This window comes from Mustela erminea, chromosome 13 (assembly GCF_009829155.1).
Source record: "Mustela erminea isolate mMusErm1 chromosome 13, mMusErm1.Pri, whole genome shotgun sequence".
NCBI lineage: Eukaryota > Metazoa > Chordata > Mammalia > Carnivora > Mustelidae > Mustela > Mustela erminea.
In genome coordinates this window covers 49450853-49472171 of record NC_045626.1, presented here as the reverse complement: position 1 = coordinate 49472171, position 21319 = coordinate 49450853, and the positions used below count along the sequence as shown (strand labels likewise).

Sequence of the window (21319 nt, the reverse complement as noted above, 5' to 3'; positions counted from 1 at the left end):
ATATAGTCATTTATATAAATGTAAAGCCACATACAACTTTATATGCAGATATATACATATTCAGTAAAGGGCTGAGATATGAATAATAATACGTATCAAAAAATTTTTTTAAAGATTTTATTTATTTATTTGACAGAGATCACAAGTAGGCAGAGAGAGAGAGAGGAAGCCGGCTTTCTGCTGAGCAGAGAGCCCGATTTGAGGCTCGATCCCAGGACCCTGGGATCATGACCTTAGCCAAAGGCAGAGGCTTTAACCCACTGAGCCACCCAGGCACCCCTAATACAAATCAAATTAATGGCAGTTACTGCTTTGTGGAGGAAGGGAAGAGAATAGGAATGGGGAGGAGGAACTAAAAGATCTTTGATTAAATGTTTTCTGTTAAGAGCAATTTGAAGCAAATATAACATTTGCTGATTCTGGATGGTAGATATAAAAATACATTATATATATATATATGTATATATATATATATGATTTTATTTATTTGAGAGAGAGAGTGAGAGAGAGCATGAGAGGGGAGAAGGTTGGAGGGAGAAGCAGACTCCCCATGGAGCTGGGAGCCCGACACTGGACTAGATCCTGGGACTCTGGGATCATGACCCTAGCCGAAGGCATTCACCCAACCGAGACGCCCAGGCGCCCCACATTTTACATTCTTTTGCAGACTTAAAAATACCAATATTGTGAGTATAATTAGTAAAATAAATGGGCCTTCCCCCCAACCCCCAGTATTTATTTGTCAGATTAACAGAGAGAGGCCACGAGTGGGAATGGAGGACAGAGAGAGAAGTTTCCCAAGGAGGGAGTAAAACATGGGGCTCAATCCAAGGACCCTGGAATCATGACCTGAGCCAAAGGCAGACACTTAACTGTCTGAGTCACTCAGGTGCCCTTGTTATTATAGAATATCTAATGATATGAAAATGAGAACATATTTTACCAAGCAGAATTTGATTGCCATTTTTTTTTCTTTCTTTTTTTTTTTTTTTAAGTAAAGTTAGGTTATTTTAAGCTGTAACTTCAAATAATGACAAAGTGACTCACACTTAACAGCCTGTAAATAAGGACAGTGGCTGTTCTCTTTCTAGCCCAGAGCCCCTGGTCTCAGCACAAATTTGCAGGTGTGGTAAATGTGCACACTTGATGCTGAACCTCTTAGTATGTCTTCCTGTAGTAAAGTGGACAGGGAAGTGAGAGTACATTTCCCCAAATTCCTTGCAGCTGGAGTTCTGAATGTGACTGTTTTGGACAAGAAAATGTACCCACAGAAGACAAGTGAGATGATGAAAACGATTTTTCCGGCAGTGCTGAGATTCCAGTGTCCAGACACAAGGTTTGTAAGTGGGAAGAATAGTGGAAATCATCTAACTTGGTGTGGATTGCAGCAGGCATAGCAAAAATACTGTCAAGAACTAGAAGTAGTGTGCCTTCCTGATCAAGGCACTCTCCTGGTCCTTGCCATGTTGATATACTTTGGAATTAAGTGGTTTTCTTTCCTATTTTTTAAAATTTTATTTATTTAACAGAGAGAGAGTAAAAGATCATAAGCAGGGGAAGTGGCAGAGGGAAAGGGAGAAGCAGGTTCCCCACAGAGCAGGGAGCCCAATGTGGGGCTAGATCCCAGGGTCCTGAGGTCATGACCTGAGCCCAAGGCAGACACTTGACTGAGACACCCAGGCACCCCTAAGTGGTTTTCTGAACTTAGAAGAGAAGCAGCCTTCTTGGCTGACCTGGTTCTACAATGTGGCATTTAGAATCATGCCTCAAATATCTGTTAGTTCTCAAAAGAGTTTCATGCTCAGGTTAATTTTTCTTTTTAATGTCCTCTCCTTAAACTAATTAGAATTAACTGTTCTCTGTACTTTACTGGACCTTGTACAGAACCAAACAACTGTATACTAACAATATAGCAAGCAGCACGAGGTTCACACTCCTGTCAGTTCTCCTTGCCCTCCAAGGAGATGCAGATGCACAGTGGCCCAAGGGGTTGCTGAGCATGCAGTGGGTTTGCATTACAGATGAGGAACCTTAAGTTTAGAGTACCTGAATCTTTTATAAGGAACATAAGCAAATCTGCCAGCTTTTGCTCTAGGGGGAGATACTATCTTTTATTATACTGGATAGTAAACAACTTGCCTTTCTTTGAGGCAGACATATTGTCCAAGCCTGTTGATTATACAAATCTCTTTGGTAAAGATAGACCAGAACTAAAGCTGCCAGAGCCACTGCTCACAGGACATGGAAAAATGCAAGAGACCCACAGAGAACTGTTTTCCAACAGACATTACTCAACTCTTCAACTGTAGCCACTAGTTTTAGAGCCAAACCACATTTTCTTTTAAAAATCCACTTTAATCTAATCATGGACTTTAACGAACATTTATTTACAGTCAGGGACTAATTTATAACATGGTTTCTATTCATTTCAGCCACGAGAAAACACCAGTCATATTAAAGGTATCCATCCATAAATTACTTTTATTTCTCATTAAATGAGCACAGAGTCATTAGCATATTAATAACAGATATGTTTATTATTACATATCCATCAGTGCGGCTTTCAATACCACTTGAAACATGCATATCATCCTAGAGACGAATCAGTTTTCCAGTGCTTCTTATTTGATACACATTACTGCAAAGCCATTATAAATTACTGAGGAGGTATTTGGTTAAAAAAATAAACAATAAATCATACTGCCCATATGTATGAATCAACTCTTGTTATTGGACAAGAGTTTAACAGTATTTATCTGGTAATTCCTATGTTAACTGGAAAACATCACAGATGTATTGCCATAATTTTCTTTTATATTGACATAAACCTACATATCTTGCAGAATTTTATAAAGTCATTCATTATTGTAGCAGGTAGTTTAATGCAAAGATTGTACTCAATTTGTGAAAGTCCAACAAAACTCTAAATATTTTAAATTAAACCAATTATCAATGAAGAACCCACTGACACAAAATTTCTTGAAAATACGTTCTTTTGAAATTTCTACATTTAGTTATGGCAGTAAAATAATTCTTTCAAATTAAGGCACTAAAAGGGCAATGCAACTCCCATTGAAAGTGTTCTAAGAATAATTTACATTTCAAACAGTGCATACATTTCTTATATGTTTGTTAACTTAATGTCTTTGTCATTTAAAACCACAAAGAAATACATTATACAATTACAGAAATGATGTACCCCACAAAAACGCTTTTAAAACTTGGTTCTTTTGTACAGTTAGTTCCTAACGTCTCTAGTAGTAAAATAACTCAATATGGCTTGGCAAAAATGCATAGATTAAATGTAAATTTTTATTTTTTTGCCTTCTCCCATTTCCCCAATCTACAAACGTGCTGAAACACATACAGTATTTTGTAAAGCATAATGTAAAATAATTATTCTCCATAAGTCTGCCACGGGCAATCAAAAGTGAGGCTTTTAAATTCTACAGTGAGGGCACTGAAGTCAAGTGATGTCACTGCTTTCTTAAAATAGTTTTGTATAGTCTTGCAAGAGCACAAAGACTGAAGTCATTTAAAAGAATTTCAGTTGTCTCATTTTGAGATATTTTCTTTACTCCTTCCATGAGCTGATCTTCATAGTGATGGCCATTCCACTTGAAAGTGAAAGTCCCTTCCTCTCACTCCTATGAGGAAAACTGTGTTCTATCATGATTGACAGGCGTTTTTTTAGAAATTCAAAAAGGCAGCACCTTTTTAAAAAAATATACCTACCTAAGCTTTCCCCCAATTGTACTTGCATTACACAGTAATAATTAATCTAATCTACCTGTAGGCAAACCCGCAATTAAAAACAGAACAAAACAAAACAACAACAACAACAAAAACCCTCAGTGTGCTTTTGTGCCAAAGCAAGAACAGAATAACAGCAATCTTAACCCTGAAGCCTGTGATATTTGTGTCAAAGGAACAGCCTGTCTGCTCTGCATGGTTAAAGAAGCCTGGTTTATCAGGTAGCATTCCACATGATTCCACAAGGCGTTAGGCCACATGGTTAAGTGCTGGAGAGGGAAGGGGGGCAGAAAAAGAAAAAAAATGTAATTAAGGAAATATACTCAGTTTAAAAATAAAAGAAACAAAATTGTAGGGAGAGGTAAATATAAATTATCTTTATATGTGATTAAGAAATACACAAAATTTGGATAACAGGAAAAGGAAAAATATAATTAGCATCATTTTCTTCTTACTTGTACTCTATTTCAAACACATGGTCCTTTTTTGTTTTGTTTTTTACAAAGCTATAATTCAATTTTAAGTAATTTTGGGTGCAGCTTTATCTTATACAGGAGAGAGGTGATAACAGGATTTTACAGAAGTCAGTCAGGAGTGAGGTGATAATACCCTGGAGTAGTAAAGGTGGCTGAAGAATACAGATGGTGTAATACCTACCACTCATTTCAAAGGATCAGACTCAGTTATTGGTAATAAGGAGTAAAGGAATGGGATGAATTTGACATTAACAGAGAGGCAAATCTATGTCAGGTCTCAGCTTCCTCAAATCAATATTCCTCTTATATAGGGATTAAACTCTAGGTAAGTTGGTATTTGGTAAAGAAGAAAAAATTTAGGCTTTAGAATTGGATAAAAATAGGTTTCAACCCTGACTATGCCACTAGCTTGATGTGGGATCTTGTCCAAGTGGCTTAATTCCTCTGGGCCTCATTTATTCATGTATGAGAACTGAATGAGATATCTATTATAACCTCTCTTGAGTAAGGGACTTAATTATGTCCTATAATTGTTTATTATAACATATAAATATTTTTGAAAAAATTCTATCAAAACCAGTTAAAAAAAAGAGGTGTATACTTAACTGGGAAGTTTATTTGCAACACCATCATCAGTGATACCAAAATAATAATTTTGATTAAAAAAAAAATCTATGCCAGGGGCTCCTGGTGGCTCAGTGGGTTAAAGCTTCTGCCTTCAGCTCAGGTCATGATCTCAGGGTCCTGGGATCAAGCCTCGCATTGGGCTCTCTGCTCAGCAGGAAGCCTGCTTCCTCCTCTCTCTCTGCCTACCTCTCTGCCTACTTGTGATCTCTGTCTGTCAAATAAAGAAATAAAAAAAATCTTAAAAAAAAAAAATCTATGCCAACATAGTTAAACTTAAAGAAGAGAAGAGCAAAGTTTTATATGAATCTATTTACATTTAAAAAGGGTGACAATCTGCAAGTTGTTTAAAAAATTAAGGTCTAAGTATGGGCCATATGTACCAACCAATGATAGCAAAATCTGACATAGATGTGAAATTAAATATGACATTTATAAATATTATCAACTTCAAACAGGAATCAAAGTAGTTTGTAAAGTTATTTTAAGTCATATATTATAAATACTTAGCTACAAATGATGCCCTCTATAAGGAAAAGAACAATTAGATTTTAGATTTAATAGATACTAATCACTTTGACACTGTCCCAGAGGTTAACACTACAATCCTTACCTAGTTTTTCCGGATGTATTTTTGACCACTTTTCGGAAAGACTGATTTGCAGTAGATCTTGTAGAAAGTGTTCGAGGGGATGCACGAACAAAACCAGATGGTGGATTCTTAGGGATTTTCTTTACCAAATGTGTCACCCATTTTTTTTGTTCATCCTGAGAACATGCTAACAGCAGCATATCTCTTGCTGATGTTACATCATAACTTACTATGTTAAAAAAAAAAAAGACAAAGTCATACAATACCTAAAATGGCTCTACTGAAGCATAATTTTGTAAGTTCTTAAAATTTTAAGATTTACTATGCTTAATTAAGCTTGGAAAATATCTCTTTTTCCTTAATTAAGGCCTAACATTTAAAAAGAAAACATTGGTCACAAACTATTAAGAAAAATAAAAACAGAAATAAAAAAAATGCACAAGTGAAACAAATTAATGTATTTTTAGAACACAAGTTTCTTATCTTAAAATAGCTGTTGCCTATATTCTTTCCGTCAGGCTACCTCTGCTAATCTAGAGGCCATTTTGTCTATGATCCAGCATGTTGGTCTACGCAGTGAAAACCAGACAAAAAGAAAACAAGTATGAAGAAAAAACTCATGGAGGAATAATACAGTGGAACTCACCTATAGTCCTTCTCTCCAATTTAGAGTAATTTCTTAGAGGTACATTTTTTATAAAGGGGGTAATGCTCTTTAAAAACATTGTGTTCAAAGCTAAATCTGTAACTGTGAAGTAACAGCCACATGTTGCTCCACCAAGTCAAAATATTACTTCTTACAACCTCTTTTCAAATTGGTGTAGAAAATGCTACACTTGAAGAAGCTATTTAAATGGGACTTAATTTTCCAATTTTTTATAAACTGTGAAAGTAATTTTTATGCCTTACCTTTACAGGGAGAAATTAAGTCCTCTTTCTTATCTAAGTGATCTCTGTGGCACTTAACATGGCATCTTCGACATTCTAGGGCAGGAGGTGGCTTAAAAACATGCCAGAGAGGTTTGGCACAGGCCTCACAGTTGGCAGGAAAGTGGTAGAGCGTAGGAATGAACTCATGGCCTTTGTGGTTTTGAAAATTAGTCTTTTCAGCTTGCTGTACTGGTTCCATCTCTACATCTTTTCTACATTCACCTTCATTTGCATATAGTATCTACATTCAGGAATGGTAAAACAAAAGATTTTAAAAAGTCTTAATTTGTACATAAAAGTTTCACATGTATAAAAAGCATTGGTAATATTTGCATTTACTTCACAAAATGCACTTAGTACTTAAGTAAAAGATCTATTATGGTTTTTACCTGGAATATTTTAGGAATTTCTTCAGTTTCAGCCCTGTAAACATCTCCTTGGGTTACAGGTCGAACGTGAAACAATTTACTAAAATAAAAATAAGTATGATTTAAGCTATTATAAAAACTCACCTACAGTAAAAGACAGAAATTTCATTAAAGAAGACATAGAGATAGCAAATAAGAACATTACAAGATGTTCAACATCATTAGTCATCAGAGAAATGCAAATTAAAATTATAGTATCACTATATACCTGATAAATTTAAAAAGTAAAAATAGTAATAATGCCAAATGCTGATGAAGATGCAGAGAAACTACACTATTCACACAAATATTGCAAAAATGTAAAAGCTGCAGAGCCACTTTGAAAAACAGGATGGCACTTTCTTACAAAACTAAACAAACATATGCTTAACATATGACCCAGCATTTGCACTCCTGGGCCTTCATTCCAGAGAAAAAAAAATTTATATTTACAAAAAAAACTTGTGCATAAATGTTCACAGCAGCTTGATTTATAATAGCCAAATGCTGAAAATAACCCAAATGAATGGTTAAACAAACTGTGGTACATTCATACCATGGAATACTACTCAACAATAAAGAGAAATAAACAACTTGGATGAATCTCAAGAGAATTATGTTGAGTGAAAAGAGCCAATCTCAAAGTTTACATACTATCTGATTCCATTTATATAACATTCTTGAAATTACAAAACTACAGAGATGGAGAACAGAGAACAGGTAGCCTGGGATTAGAGTGGGAAGGAGAAAGGGCCCTTGTTATGGCTACAAAAGGGTAGCAAGATGGGTCCCTGTAATGGAACTGTTCTGTAACTGGTGGTGTTCTTATGAATCCATACATGTGATAAAGGCTTACAGATTAGAAAGAAGCACATGATTATATTTGTAGAAAAGTCCTGTGGAATCCACCAAACATCCCAACAAAACTAGTAAGTAAACAGCAAGATTAAAGAATTCAAGATCAATAAATAAAAATGAGTAGTACTGGAACAACTAGATATCTACATGGAAAAACACACACCTACACATTCAAAACTAACCTCAACTGCAACCTCTTACCAAACACAAAAGTAAATTTTGAGATTAATTATAACTTAAATATAAAGCCTAGAACAATAAAATTCCTCAAAGAGAACACAGAATACCATCACAACCTTTGGGTAGGCAAAATTTCTTAGACTACAAAAGGCTGTAATTCTTAAAACTGGTTTCCATTAAGATACCATAAAGAAAATGGTATAAATTTCTTTACGGTATCTTTTAAACTTCATATAAATTTACATGAAGTTCTAGAATGGGCAAAACTTGATAATAAAATTCAGATGATCTTTTTCTTCCTCCTGAAAAAAGTGGGCTTTCTAAGGGATGGAAATATTCTTTATCTTGTTTTACATGGGTGTTTGTAATTGTCAAAAATCAGTGAACACAATACTTAAGATGTATGCATTTTTATTACACAAAAATTCTGCCTCAATAAAAAGGTAAAATAACCAACTTTCATCAATCTGAAAGTACTTAACTTTTGAAGTTGAAAGACGGTATCTTTAATATTAGTGTTTATGTATTATTCCACCTAAGTTGATCATTTAAATTTTCACAACTAACGCATCTTTTAGACATTAGGAAATAAAAAAGAAAATATTGTACTGGCACAAGAACAGACACACAGATCAACTGAAAAGCATAGTGAGCCCAGAAATAAACACATGCCTTTTAAGATGAATTAAACTACAACGAAGGAGGCAAGAAAACAAAATGGGAAAAAGTCTCTTCAACAAATGGTGCTGGGAAAACTGGACAGCTATATGCAAAAGAATGAAACCGGACCACTTTCTTTTACCATACACAAAAATAAACTCAGAATGGAGGAAAGACCTAAATATGAGACCTGAAACCATAAAACTCCTAGAAGAAAACATAGGTAGTAATCTCTTTGACATAAGTCACAGAAACATTTCTCTAGATAGGTCTCCTTTGGCAGGGAAAGTAAAGCAAAATTAAACTCTTTGGACTACATAAAAAAGGCTTTTTACATAGCAAAAAAAAAAAAAAATCAATATTTTGTTATTCAGCCATAACAAAATAAAACAAAACAAGAAATCTTGCCATTTGCAGCAATATATGTGGAGTCAAGAAAGTATAAAACTAAATCAAATAAGTCAGAGAAAGACAAATACCACATGACTTCACTTATACATGGACTTTAAAAAACCAAACAAATGAACAAAGAAAAAAAAACAACTAAAAAACCAGACTTAAATATAGAGAACGTTTAAACTGATGGTTACCAGAGGGGAGGTGGGTGGGACAGTGGGGGAAATACTAAATGAAGAGGATTAGGATTATACTTCTTGTGTTAAGTAATGAGGAATGCTCAGAATTGTTGACTCACTTTGCTATATGCCTGAAACTAATATAACACTATATATTAATTATACTTGAAAAAGAGAGAAAAATTGAGAAATAAAATTTCAGTACTCTTTGGTAGTTGCTTAATTCTTTTTATATTCTAGCTATAACTGACTTCACAAATGTTTAATTCTAAAGGAATGGCAATACTTCATTTAAGTTTATATTTTTCATGAATAGCACCCACCACATTTCACTTTGAATTTATATTTTGTTGTATGTTTTCCCTTTTCTACTACTTCTTTTACCTACTACTTCTTACTATCTGTAAGCTCCTTAAAAATGGAACCATCTCACTCATCTTTGTACAATCTATAAGACCCATGATGATAGAGGCAGCAGTGCTTAAGAAAAGGTTTTAGAATGAATACAAAGGAAAAAGCCTAAGCTTATTAAAGGCCTCTATTAAAAACAAAAGATATATTTACATTTCCTTAACAATGACTACATAATTATATATAGTACTTGTGGAGATGCTTTTAGAACCTAAAACCAGTCAACCCTTGAAATAAAAAATGTGTCTTTAGAATACATGAATCAGCTATGCAAAATTTTCCCTCTCACATTTTGCTAAAGATGTAATGCAAAGTTTTAAAGTTTGTTAACAGAAGTATGCAACATTATTTAACAAAATATAAACTAAATTCTAAGTCTAGGGGTGCCTGGTGGCTCAACTGGTTAAGCAGCGGACTTCAACTCAGGTCATAACCTTAGGCTTCTGGGATGGAGCCCCATGTTGGGCTCCCTGCTCAGTGGGGAGTCTGCTTCTCCCTTTGCCCCTCCCCCTACTGGAGCTCTCTCTCTCTCAAATAAATAAAATCTGAAAAAAGAAAACCTAAATTATAAGTATAAAAATAATTATCATAAGTTAATATTTAACGGATTTAAAATTCAACCAAAGGCAACTTACTCTATGTCCAATACCATGGATGGACTGGATTGTTCCTTATCTTGTTCATCATTATAGAACAAAATTTTTTTGCTGCTCACCACAACATACTGAAATGAGAAAAAAAATGGGAATATATATACAAGCAACATTAGCTTGGTTTAAAATAATAAGCACAATACTTGACATTTATGTCCAAAATGTACTGTACTAATCTGAGATGAATGCTAAAAATAGATCAGTTAATACAAGTTCTATGCTTTAAAAGCAAAATACATAACAGAATATCAATTAGAAAAAATGAAGAATATAATACCTGCTTCTTCCAGCCATATCGTTTGATATTTCCTCGATTTGGTATTGAAAGCCAACCTTCAATTCTTGACTCTAGGAGAAAAAGAATATATTGTCTTCAGTCTTAAGTTGTAACAAGAGGAAAAGCTATTACATGTTGTCTGACAGCATGCAGCAACAGACATTTGAACACAGCTAAATGAATAAGTGCTATAATTTGCTCTTCCATGCTTCAATCACACAAATCAACTTTAATGGCCATACAAATATTGCAGAAAAAAATCCCAAGCCACTTTTCCCATATAATTAACATTTAGTACTCAATTATAAAAGTATGAGGTAAAACAATACCCTTAAGAGCCAGGCAAGACTGGAATGGATTGCAGCTTAAATGGGACATGATACAGAAGACTTTAAATATCATTTAACACTCATAAAAATACTTAGCAAAAAAAAAAAAAAAAATGCAGCAAGTGGAACAAATCAGAGCGATGATTTACACAAGAAAGAGCAAGCAAAAGTACAGAGAAGTATCCTATTACTCACAGAAGATAAGAATAGAAGATAAATAAATAAGGAATGCAGGCAGAATCAACTAGATATAAAGAATAAGAGACAAGCATTTTATTTGTTTTCTCAGCACAATATTCTGATAAACTTTTTGGTAAAGCACCTATAAAATTTCAATAAAACTTTCCAAATCTGGTTGGGGAGTACTTAATCCTAGAGTTAAGTCCAAATGCAATTCTTACCAAACTAAAGAGATAAAAACGAAGTCTTTTAAGTATGTTATACCAGAATTTGATCAACAGCAAAAGAACATAGAATTGAGTTGGTTAGCTGCTAATATTTTAACCAGTTTGTGCATATTAGAAATTCCTTGACAAATTCAATCAAGGCATTTAAAAATAAACATTATTACTATTTAAATACAATTAATGCTTATTAGAAATATCTGGAGGAAAAGAAGACTGTTAGAAATGATTATTTTATATTAGGTTAGAAATAAGAGCATTTAATTGTTTTCTGTACCTATCTTTAATATTTAAGACACAAAAGAACAGAAAAGTAGTCAATTTTCAAGTATAATGCTCAAATCATGACCCTAATGGGAATATATAATGTCTTTCTCCACATAAACCACTGTAAAACATCTGAGTCTTAGAGTAATTAAAATAGGTAACATTTACTGAACATTTATGGTTTGACATGTGCTTTCCAAGTAATATTCTACATTTCATACCTATTATCCCATGAATATATGATATTACATTCCTACGAATACAGGATAGGATAGCTTCTACTATCATTCTCCATTTACAAAAGAAGACACTAAGGTTTAGAAAGGAAACAGACTTGCTCAAGAGTATACTCTATCAGTAACTGTCAAAACAGTAGGTTTAACCTAATTTCTGAGCTTGTGTTCCTAGAACATAATGCTACTCTGTCCTTTAACTAAAAAGCTTTGCAGTTAATTCAATCAGAAGTAATATTCTTCTTGTTCTAACTTCTACCATGCACCTAATGTCCTTTGGTTTTGTTATTCCCCTTAATCTAAACTGTAGTTGTAAAGGTGGAGAAGATAATGAGAAACCTGAGCTCAAAATGATCCTCCTCTTCTCCCAACATTTTTCTCAGTTGCTGTTAATTTAGTTCAGCAATAATTATTTCATCTTCTTAGGTAGTTCCTTGATAAGTTTTGTAAGATCAGGGACCATATCATAACACTATTTTTATACACCTCAAGATATCTGACACACAAGAGTAGATAGGTACTTGACAGATATTTGTTGATTATTTTGCAATTTTTTTTTTCTGAATTAGCCAGTCACTCTCATAAATAATTGTTATAATTTAAAAACCAAAGGGCAGCTTCATATTAAATAATATGCAGAAGGTTGCTAGTCACTCACAAATATTCTATCTTACAAAAGCAACAAGTTATCGCTAGGAAAATTTCCCTGCAGTGTGTCCCAAACTGCAGCTCTTACTCCTCCTAAGTCTATTTAATCAAGTAATTCCTCACAAAAAAGATGTGAAAGTCACTGAAACCTTGACATTTATATAAAACTGTGTATGCCAAAATACCGCATCCCCCAGTTATTTCTCTATGAGAATAAATGCCAAAATTATTTATAGCTTTTGGCTGTAGGTTCTTTAGAAACAGAGCTAAGGAACTATCCCAAAATATTTTAATTGTATTCATAAGTGATATAAAAAAGGAAATTAATCAATGCTCAAGACTTCAGATGTATTATCTCCAAACCACTGATAAGATTTGGGCACATCAGGAGCTGTTATATACTCAAATACTTGAAACACACTAAGAAATCCACTATTTACAGGTTTAAATTACATAGACTGAGATAAAGCTAGATGGAGAGAGAATGATGCAGATAATCCATAAGAGACAATGAGTATTAATAGAATGTTGATATCAAGTGTTTTCTCTAGTGCTTCATCTACTTTTACATTGTTTTCAGATTATTAGCTCAGTGGTTCCAAAAGAAGGAAAGAGAAAGAACAAGGGAGGAGAGGCAGTTATCATGTTAATCTTTTTATCATGGAGGCAAGGGGAAAATCTTAACCCAAGTGTAACTTTTATATTTATACTGTACTAAGATACAACCTGCTACAGAACCAAAAAGAGGGTGAAGACATAAAAGAATCAGGCGAATAACAGTGATTTTAAGAACTTCACAGGATTGTACGACAGATCATTTTTTCCTAAGTTTTTTTTAGAATTGGGAAACTTAAGAGGAATCATCTAGTTAAGGACAAGATGCCCACTAAGGTTATAGAGGCTTAGCCCTAGGTATACATGGTAATTAAATGAGAATCTTTATATTGAATGATGAAATCTATTACTAAGTCATATTATCAGTTCATCCACTCAACATTTTTTTTTTTTAAAGATTTTATTTATTTGACAGAGAGAGAGAGAGCGAGCAAGTGAGCGAGCAAGCTCAAACAGGGGTGCAGCAGGCTGAGCAGGAGGGAGAAGCAAGCTCCCCGCTGAGCAGAGAGCATGACATGGGGCTAGATTCCAGGACTCTGGGATCATGACCTGAGGCAAAGGTGCCCCGATCCACCCAACTTCTTGGGGGGAAAAAAACCCAAAACAACAACAAAAAACATCTCAGGGTATTTGCGTGGCTTAGCTGGTTAAAACATCCAACTCTTGGTTTCAGCTCAGGTCATGATCACAAGGCCCCGGCACTGAGCCCCACCTCAATCTCCTTCTCTCTCTCTGACCTTCTTCCTCTCATGCACAACAAGCATGTGTGTTCTTTCTCTCTCTAAAATAAATAATCTTAAAAAAAAAAATCTTGTTGCGCTAAAAAAATGATCCATATTTCAATAGGCCTTTATTTTAACTGTTAAGTAAATGTATGCCATACAAAGTTCTCCCTTTTCAGCCTGTAGTTCAATTAACTAATTTTCTAAACTAAGTAAAATTAATCATTAGTCATTATCTTCAAAAATTTTAGATACTTGAATCATATGTAACTCTCTTAAATTAAGAGCGACTATCAATTCTTTAACAGTTCTTCCTAGATATGACAGCAAAACCTTAACTTTATTTGCCAATGCCCATTTTTAAGTTCTAGTAAATTGGTTTTTTTTAATGGTAACTTTCTTTTTTTTTTAAAAGATTTTATTTATTTGACAGACACACAGCAAGAGAGGGAACACAAGCAGAGGGAATAGGAGAAGGAGAAGCAGTTTCCCACTGAGCAGGGAACCTGATGCAGGGCTCGATCCCAGAACCCTAGGTGATCATGACCTGAGCCGAAGGCAGACACGTAATGGCTGAGCCATCCAAGCACCCCAAGTTCTAGTAAATAGATTTAGAACAGATTTTTAATTTACTAAGCAAAACATCTGATGCAAAAATGGGTTAAAAAAATAAAGATTTTCCATTACTGTCTACGTACAGTGTGAAAGTTAGCACTACAGAGATCTTTGTAAAGTTTCAAGACTAAGAGTGCACTAATAAGAGACAGGGATAACTGACTTTTTCATTTTATAGCAAGGAAGAATGCCCACCAGTATTATTTTTTCCTTCACTTGGTTTGAATTTTGAAAACCTTACAACAGAATCTCTGAAAATACACAGCTATTCTAAGTGATATAACTCAAAATGGAGTCAGTAGCAACATTTTACAGTTTCTTTGCCGACTTATTCCTAAATGGATTAGGTCAGGATTCAGAAATTTAAATGGAGCCCTAATTTAAGTCTGCCAATCAAACCATCTGATCATCCTGAGTTTAACTTTCTTGAATAAGCCAGAATGGAAGACAAAAACTCGTCACCTTCCTCCTCTTTAGATGTCTCCCAAACTAATCATTCAATTCAAATTATTCTAAGTAATATTCATCAATAAAGTCTCTGCAATGTTTAACCTAATATAACGAAAACCAAGGCAAACATAATAAGACATTATAATCAAAGTTAAACGTAAATGGGTGGAATAAAGACAAAAAACCTGGTCAGGCTATTTAACTTCCACTAAATTGAGTAAGAATTCCTTTACTGAATAATTCAAGACACAGCTTGGGATTAATGAAGAGGGACTCTAAGCTACAATTTCATTTCAACAATTTCAAGAATGTAGCCAAACATCCCTAAAAGTCATACTCTGATGATTAAAACTAACTTTTGAAAGATTTTCAAACAACAGCTGAAGCAAGAGTTCTTATTAAATCCAAAGTGATCCTCTGATAAAGGACATGCACCTACAAGATTTTCAAGACGCAGGAGGTTTCAGAGAACTAATAATGGGAAAACAGAAGGAACTCCTTGACCATTTTCATAAGAAATTTCACTCTCTGTCCTTTCTCAGATATCTAATTTGGGGCTAGCAAAGACACAAAAGGAAGAGGGCAGGGATGACATGGTATACAAGAGTTAAATCTAACACATTATTCAGGAAACACATAAATTAAAATCGATTTTCATATTTATGACCATGTGAACAAAGCTTCTAAAACCTTGAACAAAGGATATGTAGATGTCAAATGTATGTGTGTGTATATTTATACCCTATTTATTCCTAAATTGAACTTATGTGTATTGCCTACCTCTGTTAAAAAAATATAAATGTACGGGGGTGCCTGGGTGGCTCAGTGGGTTAAAGCTCTGCCTTCAGCTCAGGATCCCAGGGTCCCAAGATCAAGCCCCGCAAGGGGTTCTCTGCTCAGCAGAGAGCCTGCTTACCACCCGCGCTCTGCCCTCTGCCTGCTGCTCCTCTGCCTACTTGTGATCTCTCTGTCAAATAAATAAATAAAATCTTAAAAAAAAATTAAAAAAAAATATATAAATGTACTATAACTTACGCTATAATAAACCCAAGAATGGATGTTTATTTTTAAATTTACTCTCTACTGGGGAAAAAAAAAGACAAAGGAAAAAAGTCTGAAATGCTACATACTCACTTTTGTCTTCAATTGACTTACCCCCTCACTGCATCTCTCAATCCTTTTAAATCTATTTCTCTAAATTTGAAACTTAAAGTCTGACCAAAGTTTATCAAAACTACATTAGAAAGGTCTCTCTCTATAGGCTGCTGTGGTTTTGATTATTAAGCCCAGTTCTTAGTTTTTGTACAACAATACAAAAAAACAAAAACATAAACATTAAAGAGCTGTTACTCATGAAAACATGTAATTTCCTTTAAATAGTGAAAGGTAAAAGCAGCAGCTTCAACTTTCACCATGGAGTTAAGTGTTCATAGGTTCATAAGGTTCTTCAAGATTTTTATTCAGATACAGCCTCTTAGATTCACTTTAATAGCCTTTCGACTGTTCTTATTCTATAAAATGCAGACATAATCAGACTTTGGCTATCAGAAACAGAAATATCTTAAGGTCCATGGAAAAAAATGACAAAGGGTAGAAAGTTAAATGAAAGAAACATACATTAATTTCCATGTCTTTAATCAAACCTGAATGAACAGGAATATTCTTACCTGGAAGGTTTCCATCAGTTTCATCAGCACTAGGAAAACTAGCAACACTTGTAGAATCCGAAAGGTCCAAAAGTTTAGCACGCAATTGCTCTATATCACTCTCTTTGCTAGCCAATTGCATCTGAAGCTCATTCTTATGTGCACATTCTTCTACCAATTGCTATTTTGAAAAATACAAAAAATCACTATCAAATTCCCAGCATTAAAAAATTAAGAATTAATGGAACTGTAAATGTTAAAGAATCTAAAGTTGCTCTTCCTAAAAAATTAATGTAAGTTTCATGAATGCTAAATACTACAGATTATGATATAATTGTAAAAATGTAAGTTCTCTTCCTCAGTAATAAATTGCTTGGGTAACCTCCTTTTCTCCTTGCTTTAAACAAATCTTTTGTTTTAATTTTTAAATACAAAGCAGCTGGGACCTGGGTAGCTCAGCTGGTTAAGCACCCAACTCTTGATTTTGGCTTAGGTCATGATGGAAGGCTTTTGAGACTGAGCCTCACACATCAGGCTCTGTGCTGGGCGGGGAGCCTGCTTAAGATTCTCTCTTGCCCTCTTTGTCTGCTGGGCACCCTCCCTCTCTCAAAATAAATAAATAAATACATACATACATACATAAATACAAAGCATCAAAAACCAAACACCAAACACCTGTTAAAAACAACAGGAAATGCTTTTACGGCTCCAAATGAAATAGTTTAAAAGGTACAGAAAGCTGCTCAGGACAGTAAAACCACAAATGATAGCCAGTGCTTGTATCTAAATCAGTCTAGGTCCAGAGACCATGTTCTTAATTTTGTACTATTAACAAGCCAGGAAATATCAAAAAATTAAGTTTGAAATTTTGATTTCCGAAAAGTGAGTCCTGATTAGAGAAAACAAAAAATCTATAATACTTCAAATCCTCTATCTCAACTATACTTAGTATTTTCCTAGTCCTATCTCTATTTCAGTCTAACGTCAAAGAGGCAAACCCTTGGTAGTTTCTCTCGAAGCAGCATCTTTAATCAAGCACATGCTAATGGGTAAAAATTACTCAAATTATCATGGTTAATAGATAAGAGTATCTTTCTAGTTTTTCAAGATCACAGTTCATATCAGAGTCATAAAAATCAATCTGTGGACTCTACAATCCTGAATATGCATTTTTATACTAAAAAATCTAGATAAGATCAACATATGACAGGTATAAATAGCAATGACAAATTAAGAAAATAATCCTGCAAACACACACACACACACACACACACACACACACACACAAACCTTACCGCCTGCATGTCATTCAGTTCCTTCTGATGTTTCACTACCATCTGGTTGAATTTCTCTCTTTCTTGGTTGAGTTCCAGTTGTAGCTTTCGATTTTCCTTCTCCTTCTTTCTCAAATCCTGTGTATTAGCTTTCTTTCTATCAATTTTAAAATCTTTCCGATTCATTATTTCTGCCAATTTGTTAACAGCCTATTAAAATATTAAAATATTAATAAAGGTCTATATCATCTAATTATATACTATAATCTAATTATACCTAATTTAAATCTCCACTAAAATATATTTTTCTTTCCTTCAAAATCAGAAAGCAGGACTCTGTGTGTAAGGATAAGAACCTAATGAAGGCTGGGACATGATAACTGGTAGCAAGAGTAACTATTACTGTTTTATCTCACTCAAATGTAAGAACCAAATAGGCTTGCAAAAATCCATTTATCATTCAACAATTATCCAGCACTTGTTATAATGTAGGCACTATGATTGGTACTAGATATAAAAATATACAAGGGCGCCTGGGTGGCACAGTTGGTTGGGCCTCTGACTCTTGGTTTCTGCTCAGGTTGTGATCTCAGTGTAGTGGGATAGAGCCCAGGATCAGGTTCTGTGTTCAGTGCGGAATCTGCTAGGAATTCTCTCTCCCACTGCCCCTTCTGCTCATGATCTCTCTCTCTCTAATAAATAAATATATCTTAAAAAAAATAGAATATACAGTTATGCCCCGAAGTTACATCCATCATCCCTAATCTGGTGGAGGAGCCAGACAAGCAAGCATTATAGTAGAGAATGGTGAGTAAAAAGAAAAGAGGCAAAAGGATGCTATGAGAGCAGTACCTAACTGAAACTTGGGAGGTCAGGGATGGCTTCCTGGTGTACCTGCTATGTGTCCACATATGTTTCTTAAAACAGGAGTTGAATAAGCAAAATGAAACAATATTAAAGAGGGGAGTCAGGGACAGCCAAGAATGGCATTACTATCAGATGAAAGATAATTTTTTTCTTCTGGACAAGGAGAAAAGTAAGCAGACAGGGAACCAGACTAGGCCATACTGAGGCCCCTTTGCATGTAAGAGGGAATATAAATGTTAGCTGAGGCTAACCCCCTCTGCCAGAGGAAAGAATATATTCAAAATGAGACAGAAGTCTTAAAAACATTAAGCTACATGAACTAAAACGTAAGTCATGGTGTTTTCAGCAATGATAAAAAAAAAAAAAAAGATTTTTTTCATTAAAATAGAAAAAAGGGGACGCCTGGGTAGCTCAGTCCGTTAAGCTGTTCAGCTCAGTTCATGATCCCAGGTTTCTGGGATCAAGTCCCACATCAGGCTCCTTGCTTGGCAGGCAGCCTGCTTTTCTCTCCGCCTCTGCCTGCCACTCTGCCTGCTTGTGCATGCGCTCACTCTCCCTCTCTCTCTGACAAATAAATAAATGAATAAAATCTTAAGAAAACATGCCTTAAAAAAAAAAGAATAGAAAAAAAGCTGAGCCACTATCATTTCCATGTAGATTTGGTCCTATCTAGGATGAGGAGTCCATAAATTTTTTAATGCAGTAAAAACTTACTTCACTGAACTCATAATGAGTATTTTTTTTTACAATAGTAAATCTAACATATTACAGGAAAAAATCAAACACAAAAATGTATTATGAAGAAAGTGAAAAGCCCTTGTGGTATCATCCATCCAAGAGCACCTCTGCTTAAGTCTCTTTCAATCTGCTGGGTGTGTATTTAAATTTTCCCTATGCATATATAAGCTGATTACAAATCTAATTAAATTTAAAAACAGAATCATGCTGTACATTCTGTGCTGCGACTTGCTTTTTAAATTTGATTTTAGGGGCGCCTGGGTGGCTCAGTGGGTTCAAGCCTCTGCCTTCAGCTCCGGTTGTAATCCCAGGGTCCTGGGATCGAGCCCTGCATCGGGCTCTCTGCTCAGCAGGGAGCCTGCTTCCTTCTCTCTCTGTCTGCCTCTCTGCCTACTTGTGATCTCTGTCTGTCAAATAAATAAATAAAATCTTTCAAAAAATTTGATTTTATATCATACATCATAGGAAATATTTCCCTATGTCATTATGTATTATTTCATTTACTTTTAAAAAAAAAAATGTATTTGACAGAGCGAAAGAGAAGCAGGGGGAGATGCAGAGGGAGAGGGAGAAGCAGACTCTCCACTGAGCACGGAGCCTGACATGGCACTTGATCCCAGGAATCTGGGATCATGACCCAAGACGAAGGCAGATGCTTAAGCGACTAAGCCACCCAAGTGCCCCTATTTCATTTATTTTTAATGGCTTCTTTGCATTGCATGGATGTATTATGATTTGTCAATACTATGCTGATGGGTGGTTGGGTTAATTTACTTTTCACCATTAAAAATGTCATTACATAATTACATCTGTATATACTTCTTATGAGCATTTGTGGAGTTTTTAATATAGGATAAATTCCGAATGTGCAATTACTAGGTCAAAGAATATGCACATTAAAACGTGTTAGTCTGGGGGCGCCTGGGTGGCTTAGTGGGTTGGGCCGCTGCCTTCGGCTCAGGTCATGGTCTCGCGTCCCGGGATCGAGTCCCGCATCGGGCTCTCTGCTCAGTGGGGAGCCTGCTTCCTCCTCCCTCTCTCTCTGCCTGCCTCTCTGCCTACTTGTGATCTCTCTCTGTCAAATAGATAAATAAAATCTTTAAAAAAAAAAACAAACAAAAAAACGTGTTAGTCTGTGTTAATCATTCTCATAGTTTATTCCCTCAAAAACTATACAAATAAACTTTCCACATGTTCTTGCCAAATAGGATTGTATCTAATTTAAATGTGCCCATTTGTCAAAAACATACCTCATTATTACTTTAATTTCTATTTCTTGGCTTACTGTTATGGTTGAGCTTCTTAAAATTCTTTACTGTTTCCTTTTCTCTCAAATGCCCTCCTTTTTTCCACATTAAATTGCCTTTTTAAAATTTGGAGATACTCTTTATATTTATCTGTATTTTCTATAAATATTCTACTTAGTTTTTTTTCTTTCAGCTTATGTTGTTTTGGATTCCAGAGACTTGAATTTTTGGGTAATAAACGTCAAATGTCAATCTTTTTTCTTCATGGTCTCTGTATATAAAGGTACACAGAACTTCCACGGAAGGATTCTCAACAGATATTAAGTGCATTTTTGAAAGATTAATCTGGTTGCAACATAAAAAACTGCTGAGATGGAGACCCGGTAAGTGGTAAAGGGGATATTACAAATGTTTAATAAAAAAGTAAAAAAATACTGGGACGCCTGGGTGGCTCAGTCTGTTAAGCACCTGCCTTTGGCTCAGGTCATGATACCAGGGTCTTAGGATTGAGTCCTGCATCAGGTTCCTTGCTCAGTGGGAAGCCTGTTTCTCTTTCTCCCTGATGCTCCCCCTGCTTATACATGCTCTCTTTCTCTCTGGTGAATAAATAAATAAAATCTTAAAAAAAAAAAAAAAAGGTAAAAAAATTTATTTTATCATAAAATCAACTGAGATACACAATATGTTATGAAGAATTTAAACTACTAGATAACTTAATAAAATGTAAGATATCAAGTTAAATCTGATCTAGCTGCTTCACTAAATACACAGTAAAATGATACAGCCACCCCTATAGTTTATTTATTCCTAATTCTTCTCTTTTGGCTTCAGTCAAGTGTTTTCACTAAGCTTTCCTACCGTCAATTAT

The 21319-nt window shown here is 34.8% G+C and overlaps 1 protein-coding gene across 3 annotated transcripts in view; it reads right to left on the bottom strand.

Annotated features, from left to right (window-relative positions):
• Nucleotides 1-2454: 2454 nt before the first annotated feature.
• The window catches only part of ROCK1 (Rho associated coiled-coil containing protein kinase 1), a 145892-nt gene continuing 127027 nt past the window's right edge, over nucleotides 2455-21319 (bottom strand). For 2 of the 3 annotated variants that reach the window (XM_032311480.1, XM_032311482.1), the window contains exons 26-33: nucleotides 17621-17809; nucleotides 16347-16506; nucleotides 10397-10467; nucleotides 10102-10190; nucleotides 6765-6843; nucleotides 6355-6616; nucleotides 5467-5674; nucleotides 2455-4022 (exon numbers count right to left, since the gene is read on the bottom strand). In XM_032311480.1, coding sequence (XP_032167371.1) covers nucleotides 4016-4022; nucleotides 5467-5674; nucleotides 6355-6616; nucleotides 6765-6843; nucleotides 10102-10190; nucleotides 10397-10467; nucleotides 16347-16506; nucleotides 17621-17809 — 1065 coding nt within the window. In that variant the 3' untranslated portion in view covers nucleotides 2455-4015. The remainder of the gene's footprint in view (nucleotides 4023-5466; nucleotides 5675-6354; nucleotides 6617-6764; nucleotides 6844-10101; nucleotides 10191-10396; nucleotides 10468-16346; nucleotides 16507-17620; nucleotides 17810-21319) is intronic. The other variant, XM_032311481.1, reaches the window with a different exon arrangement.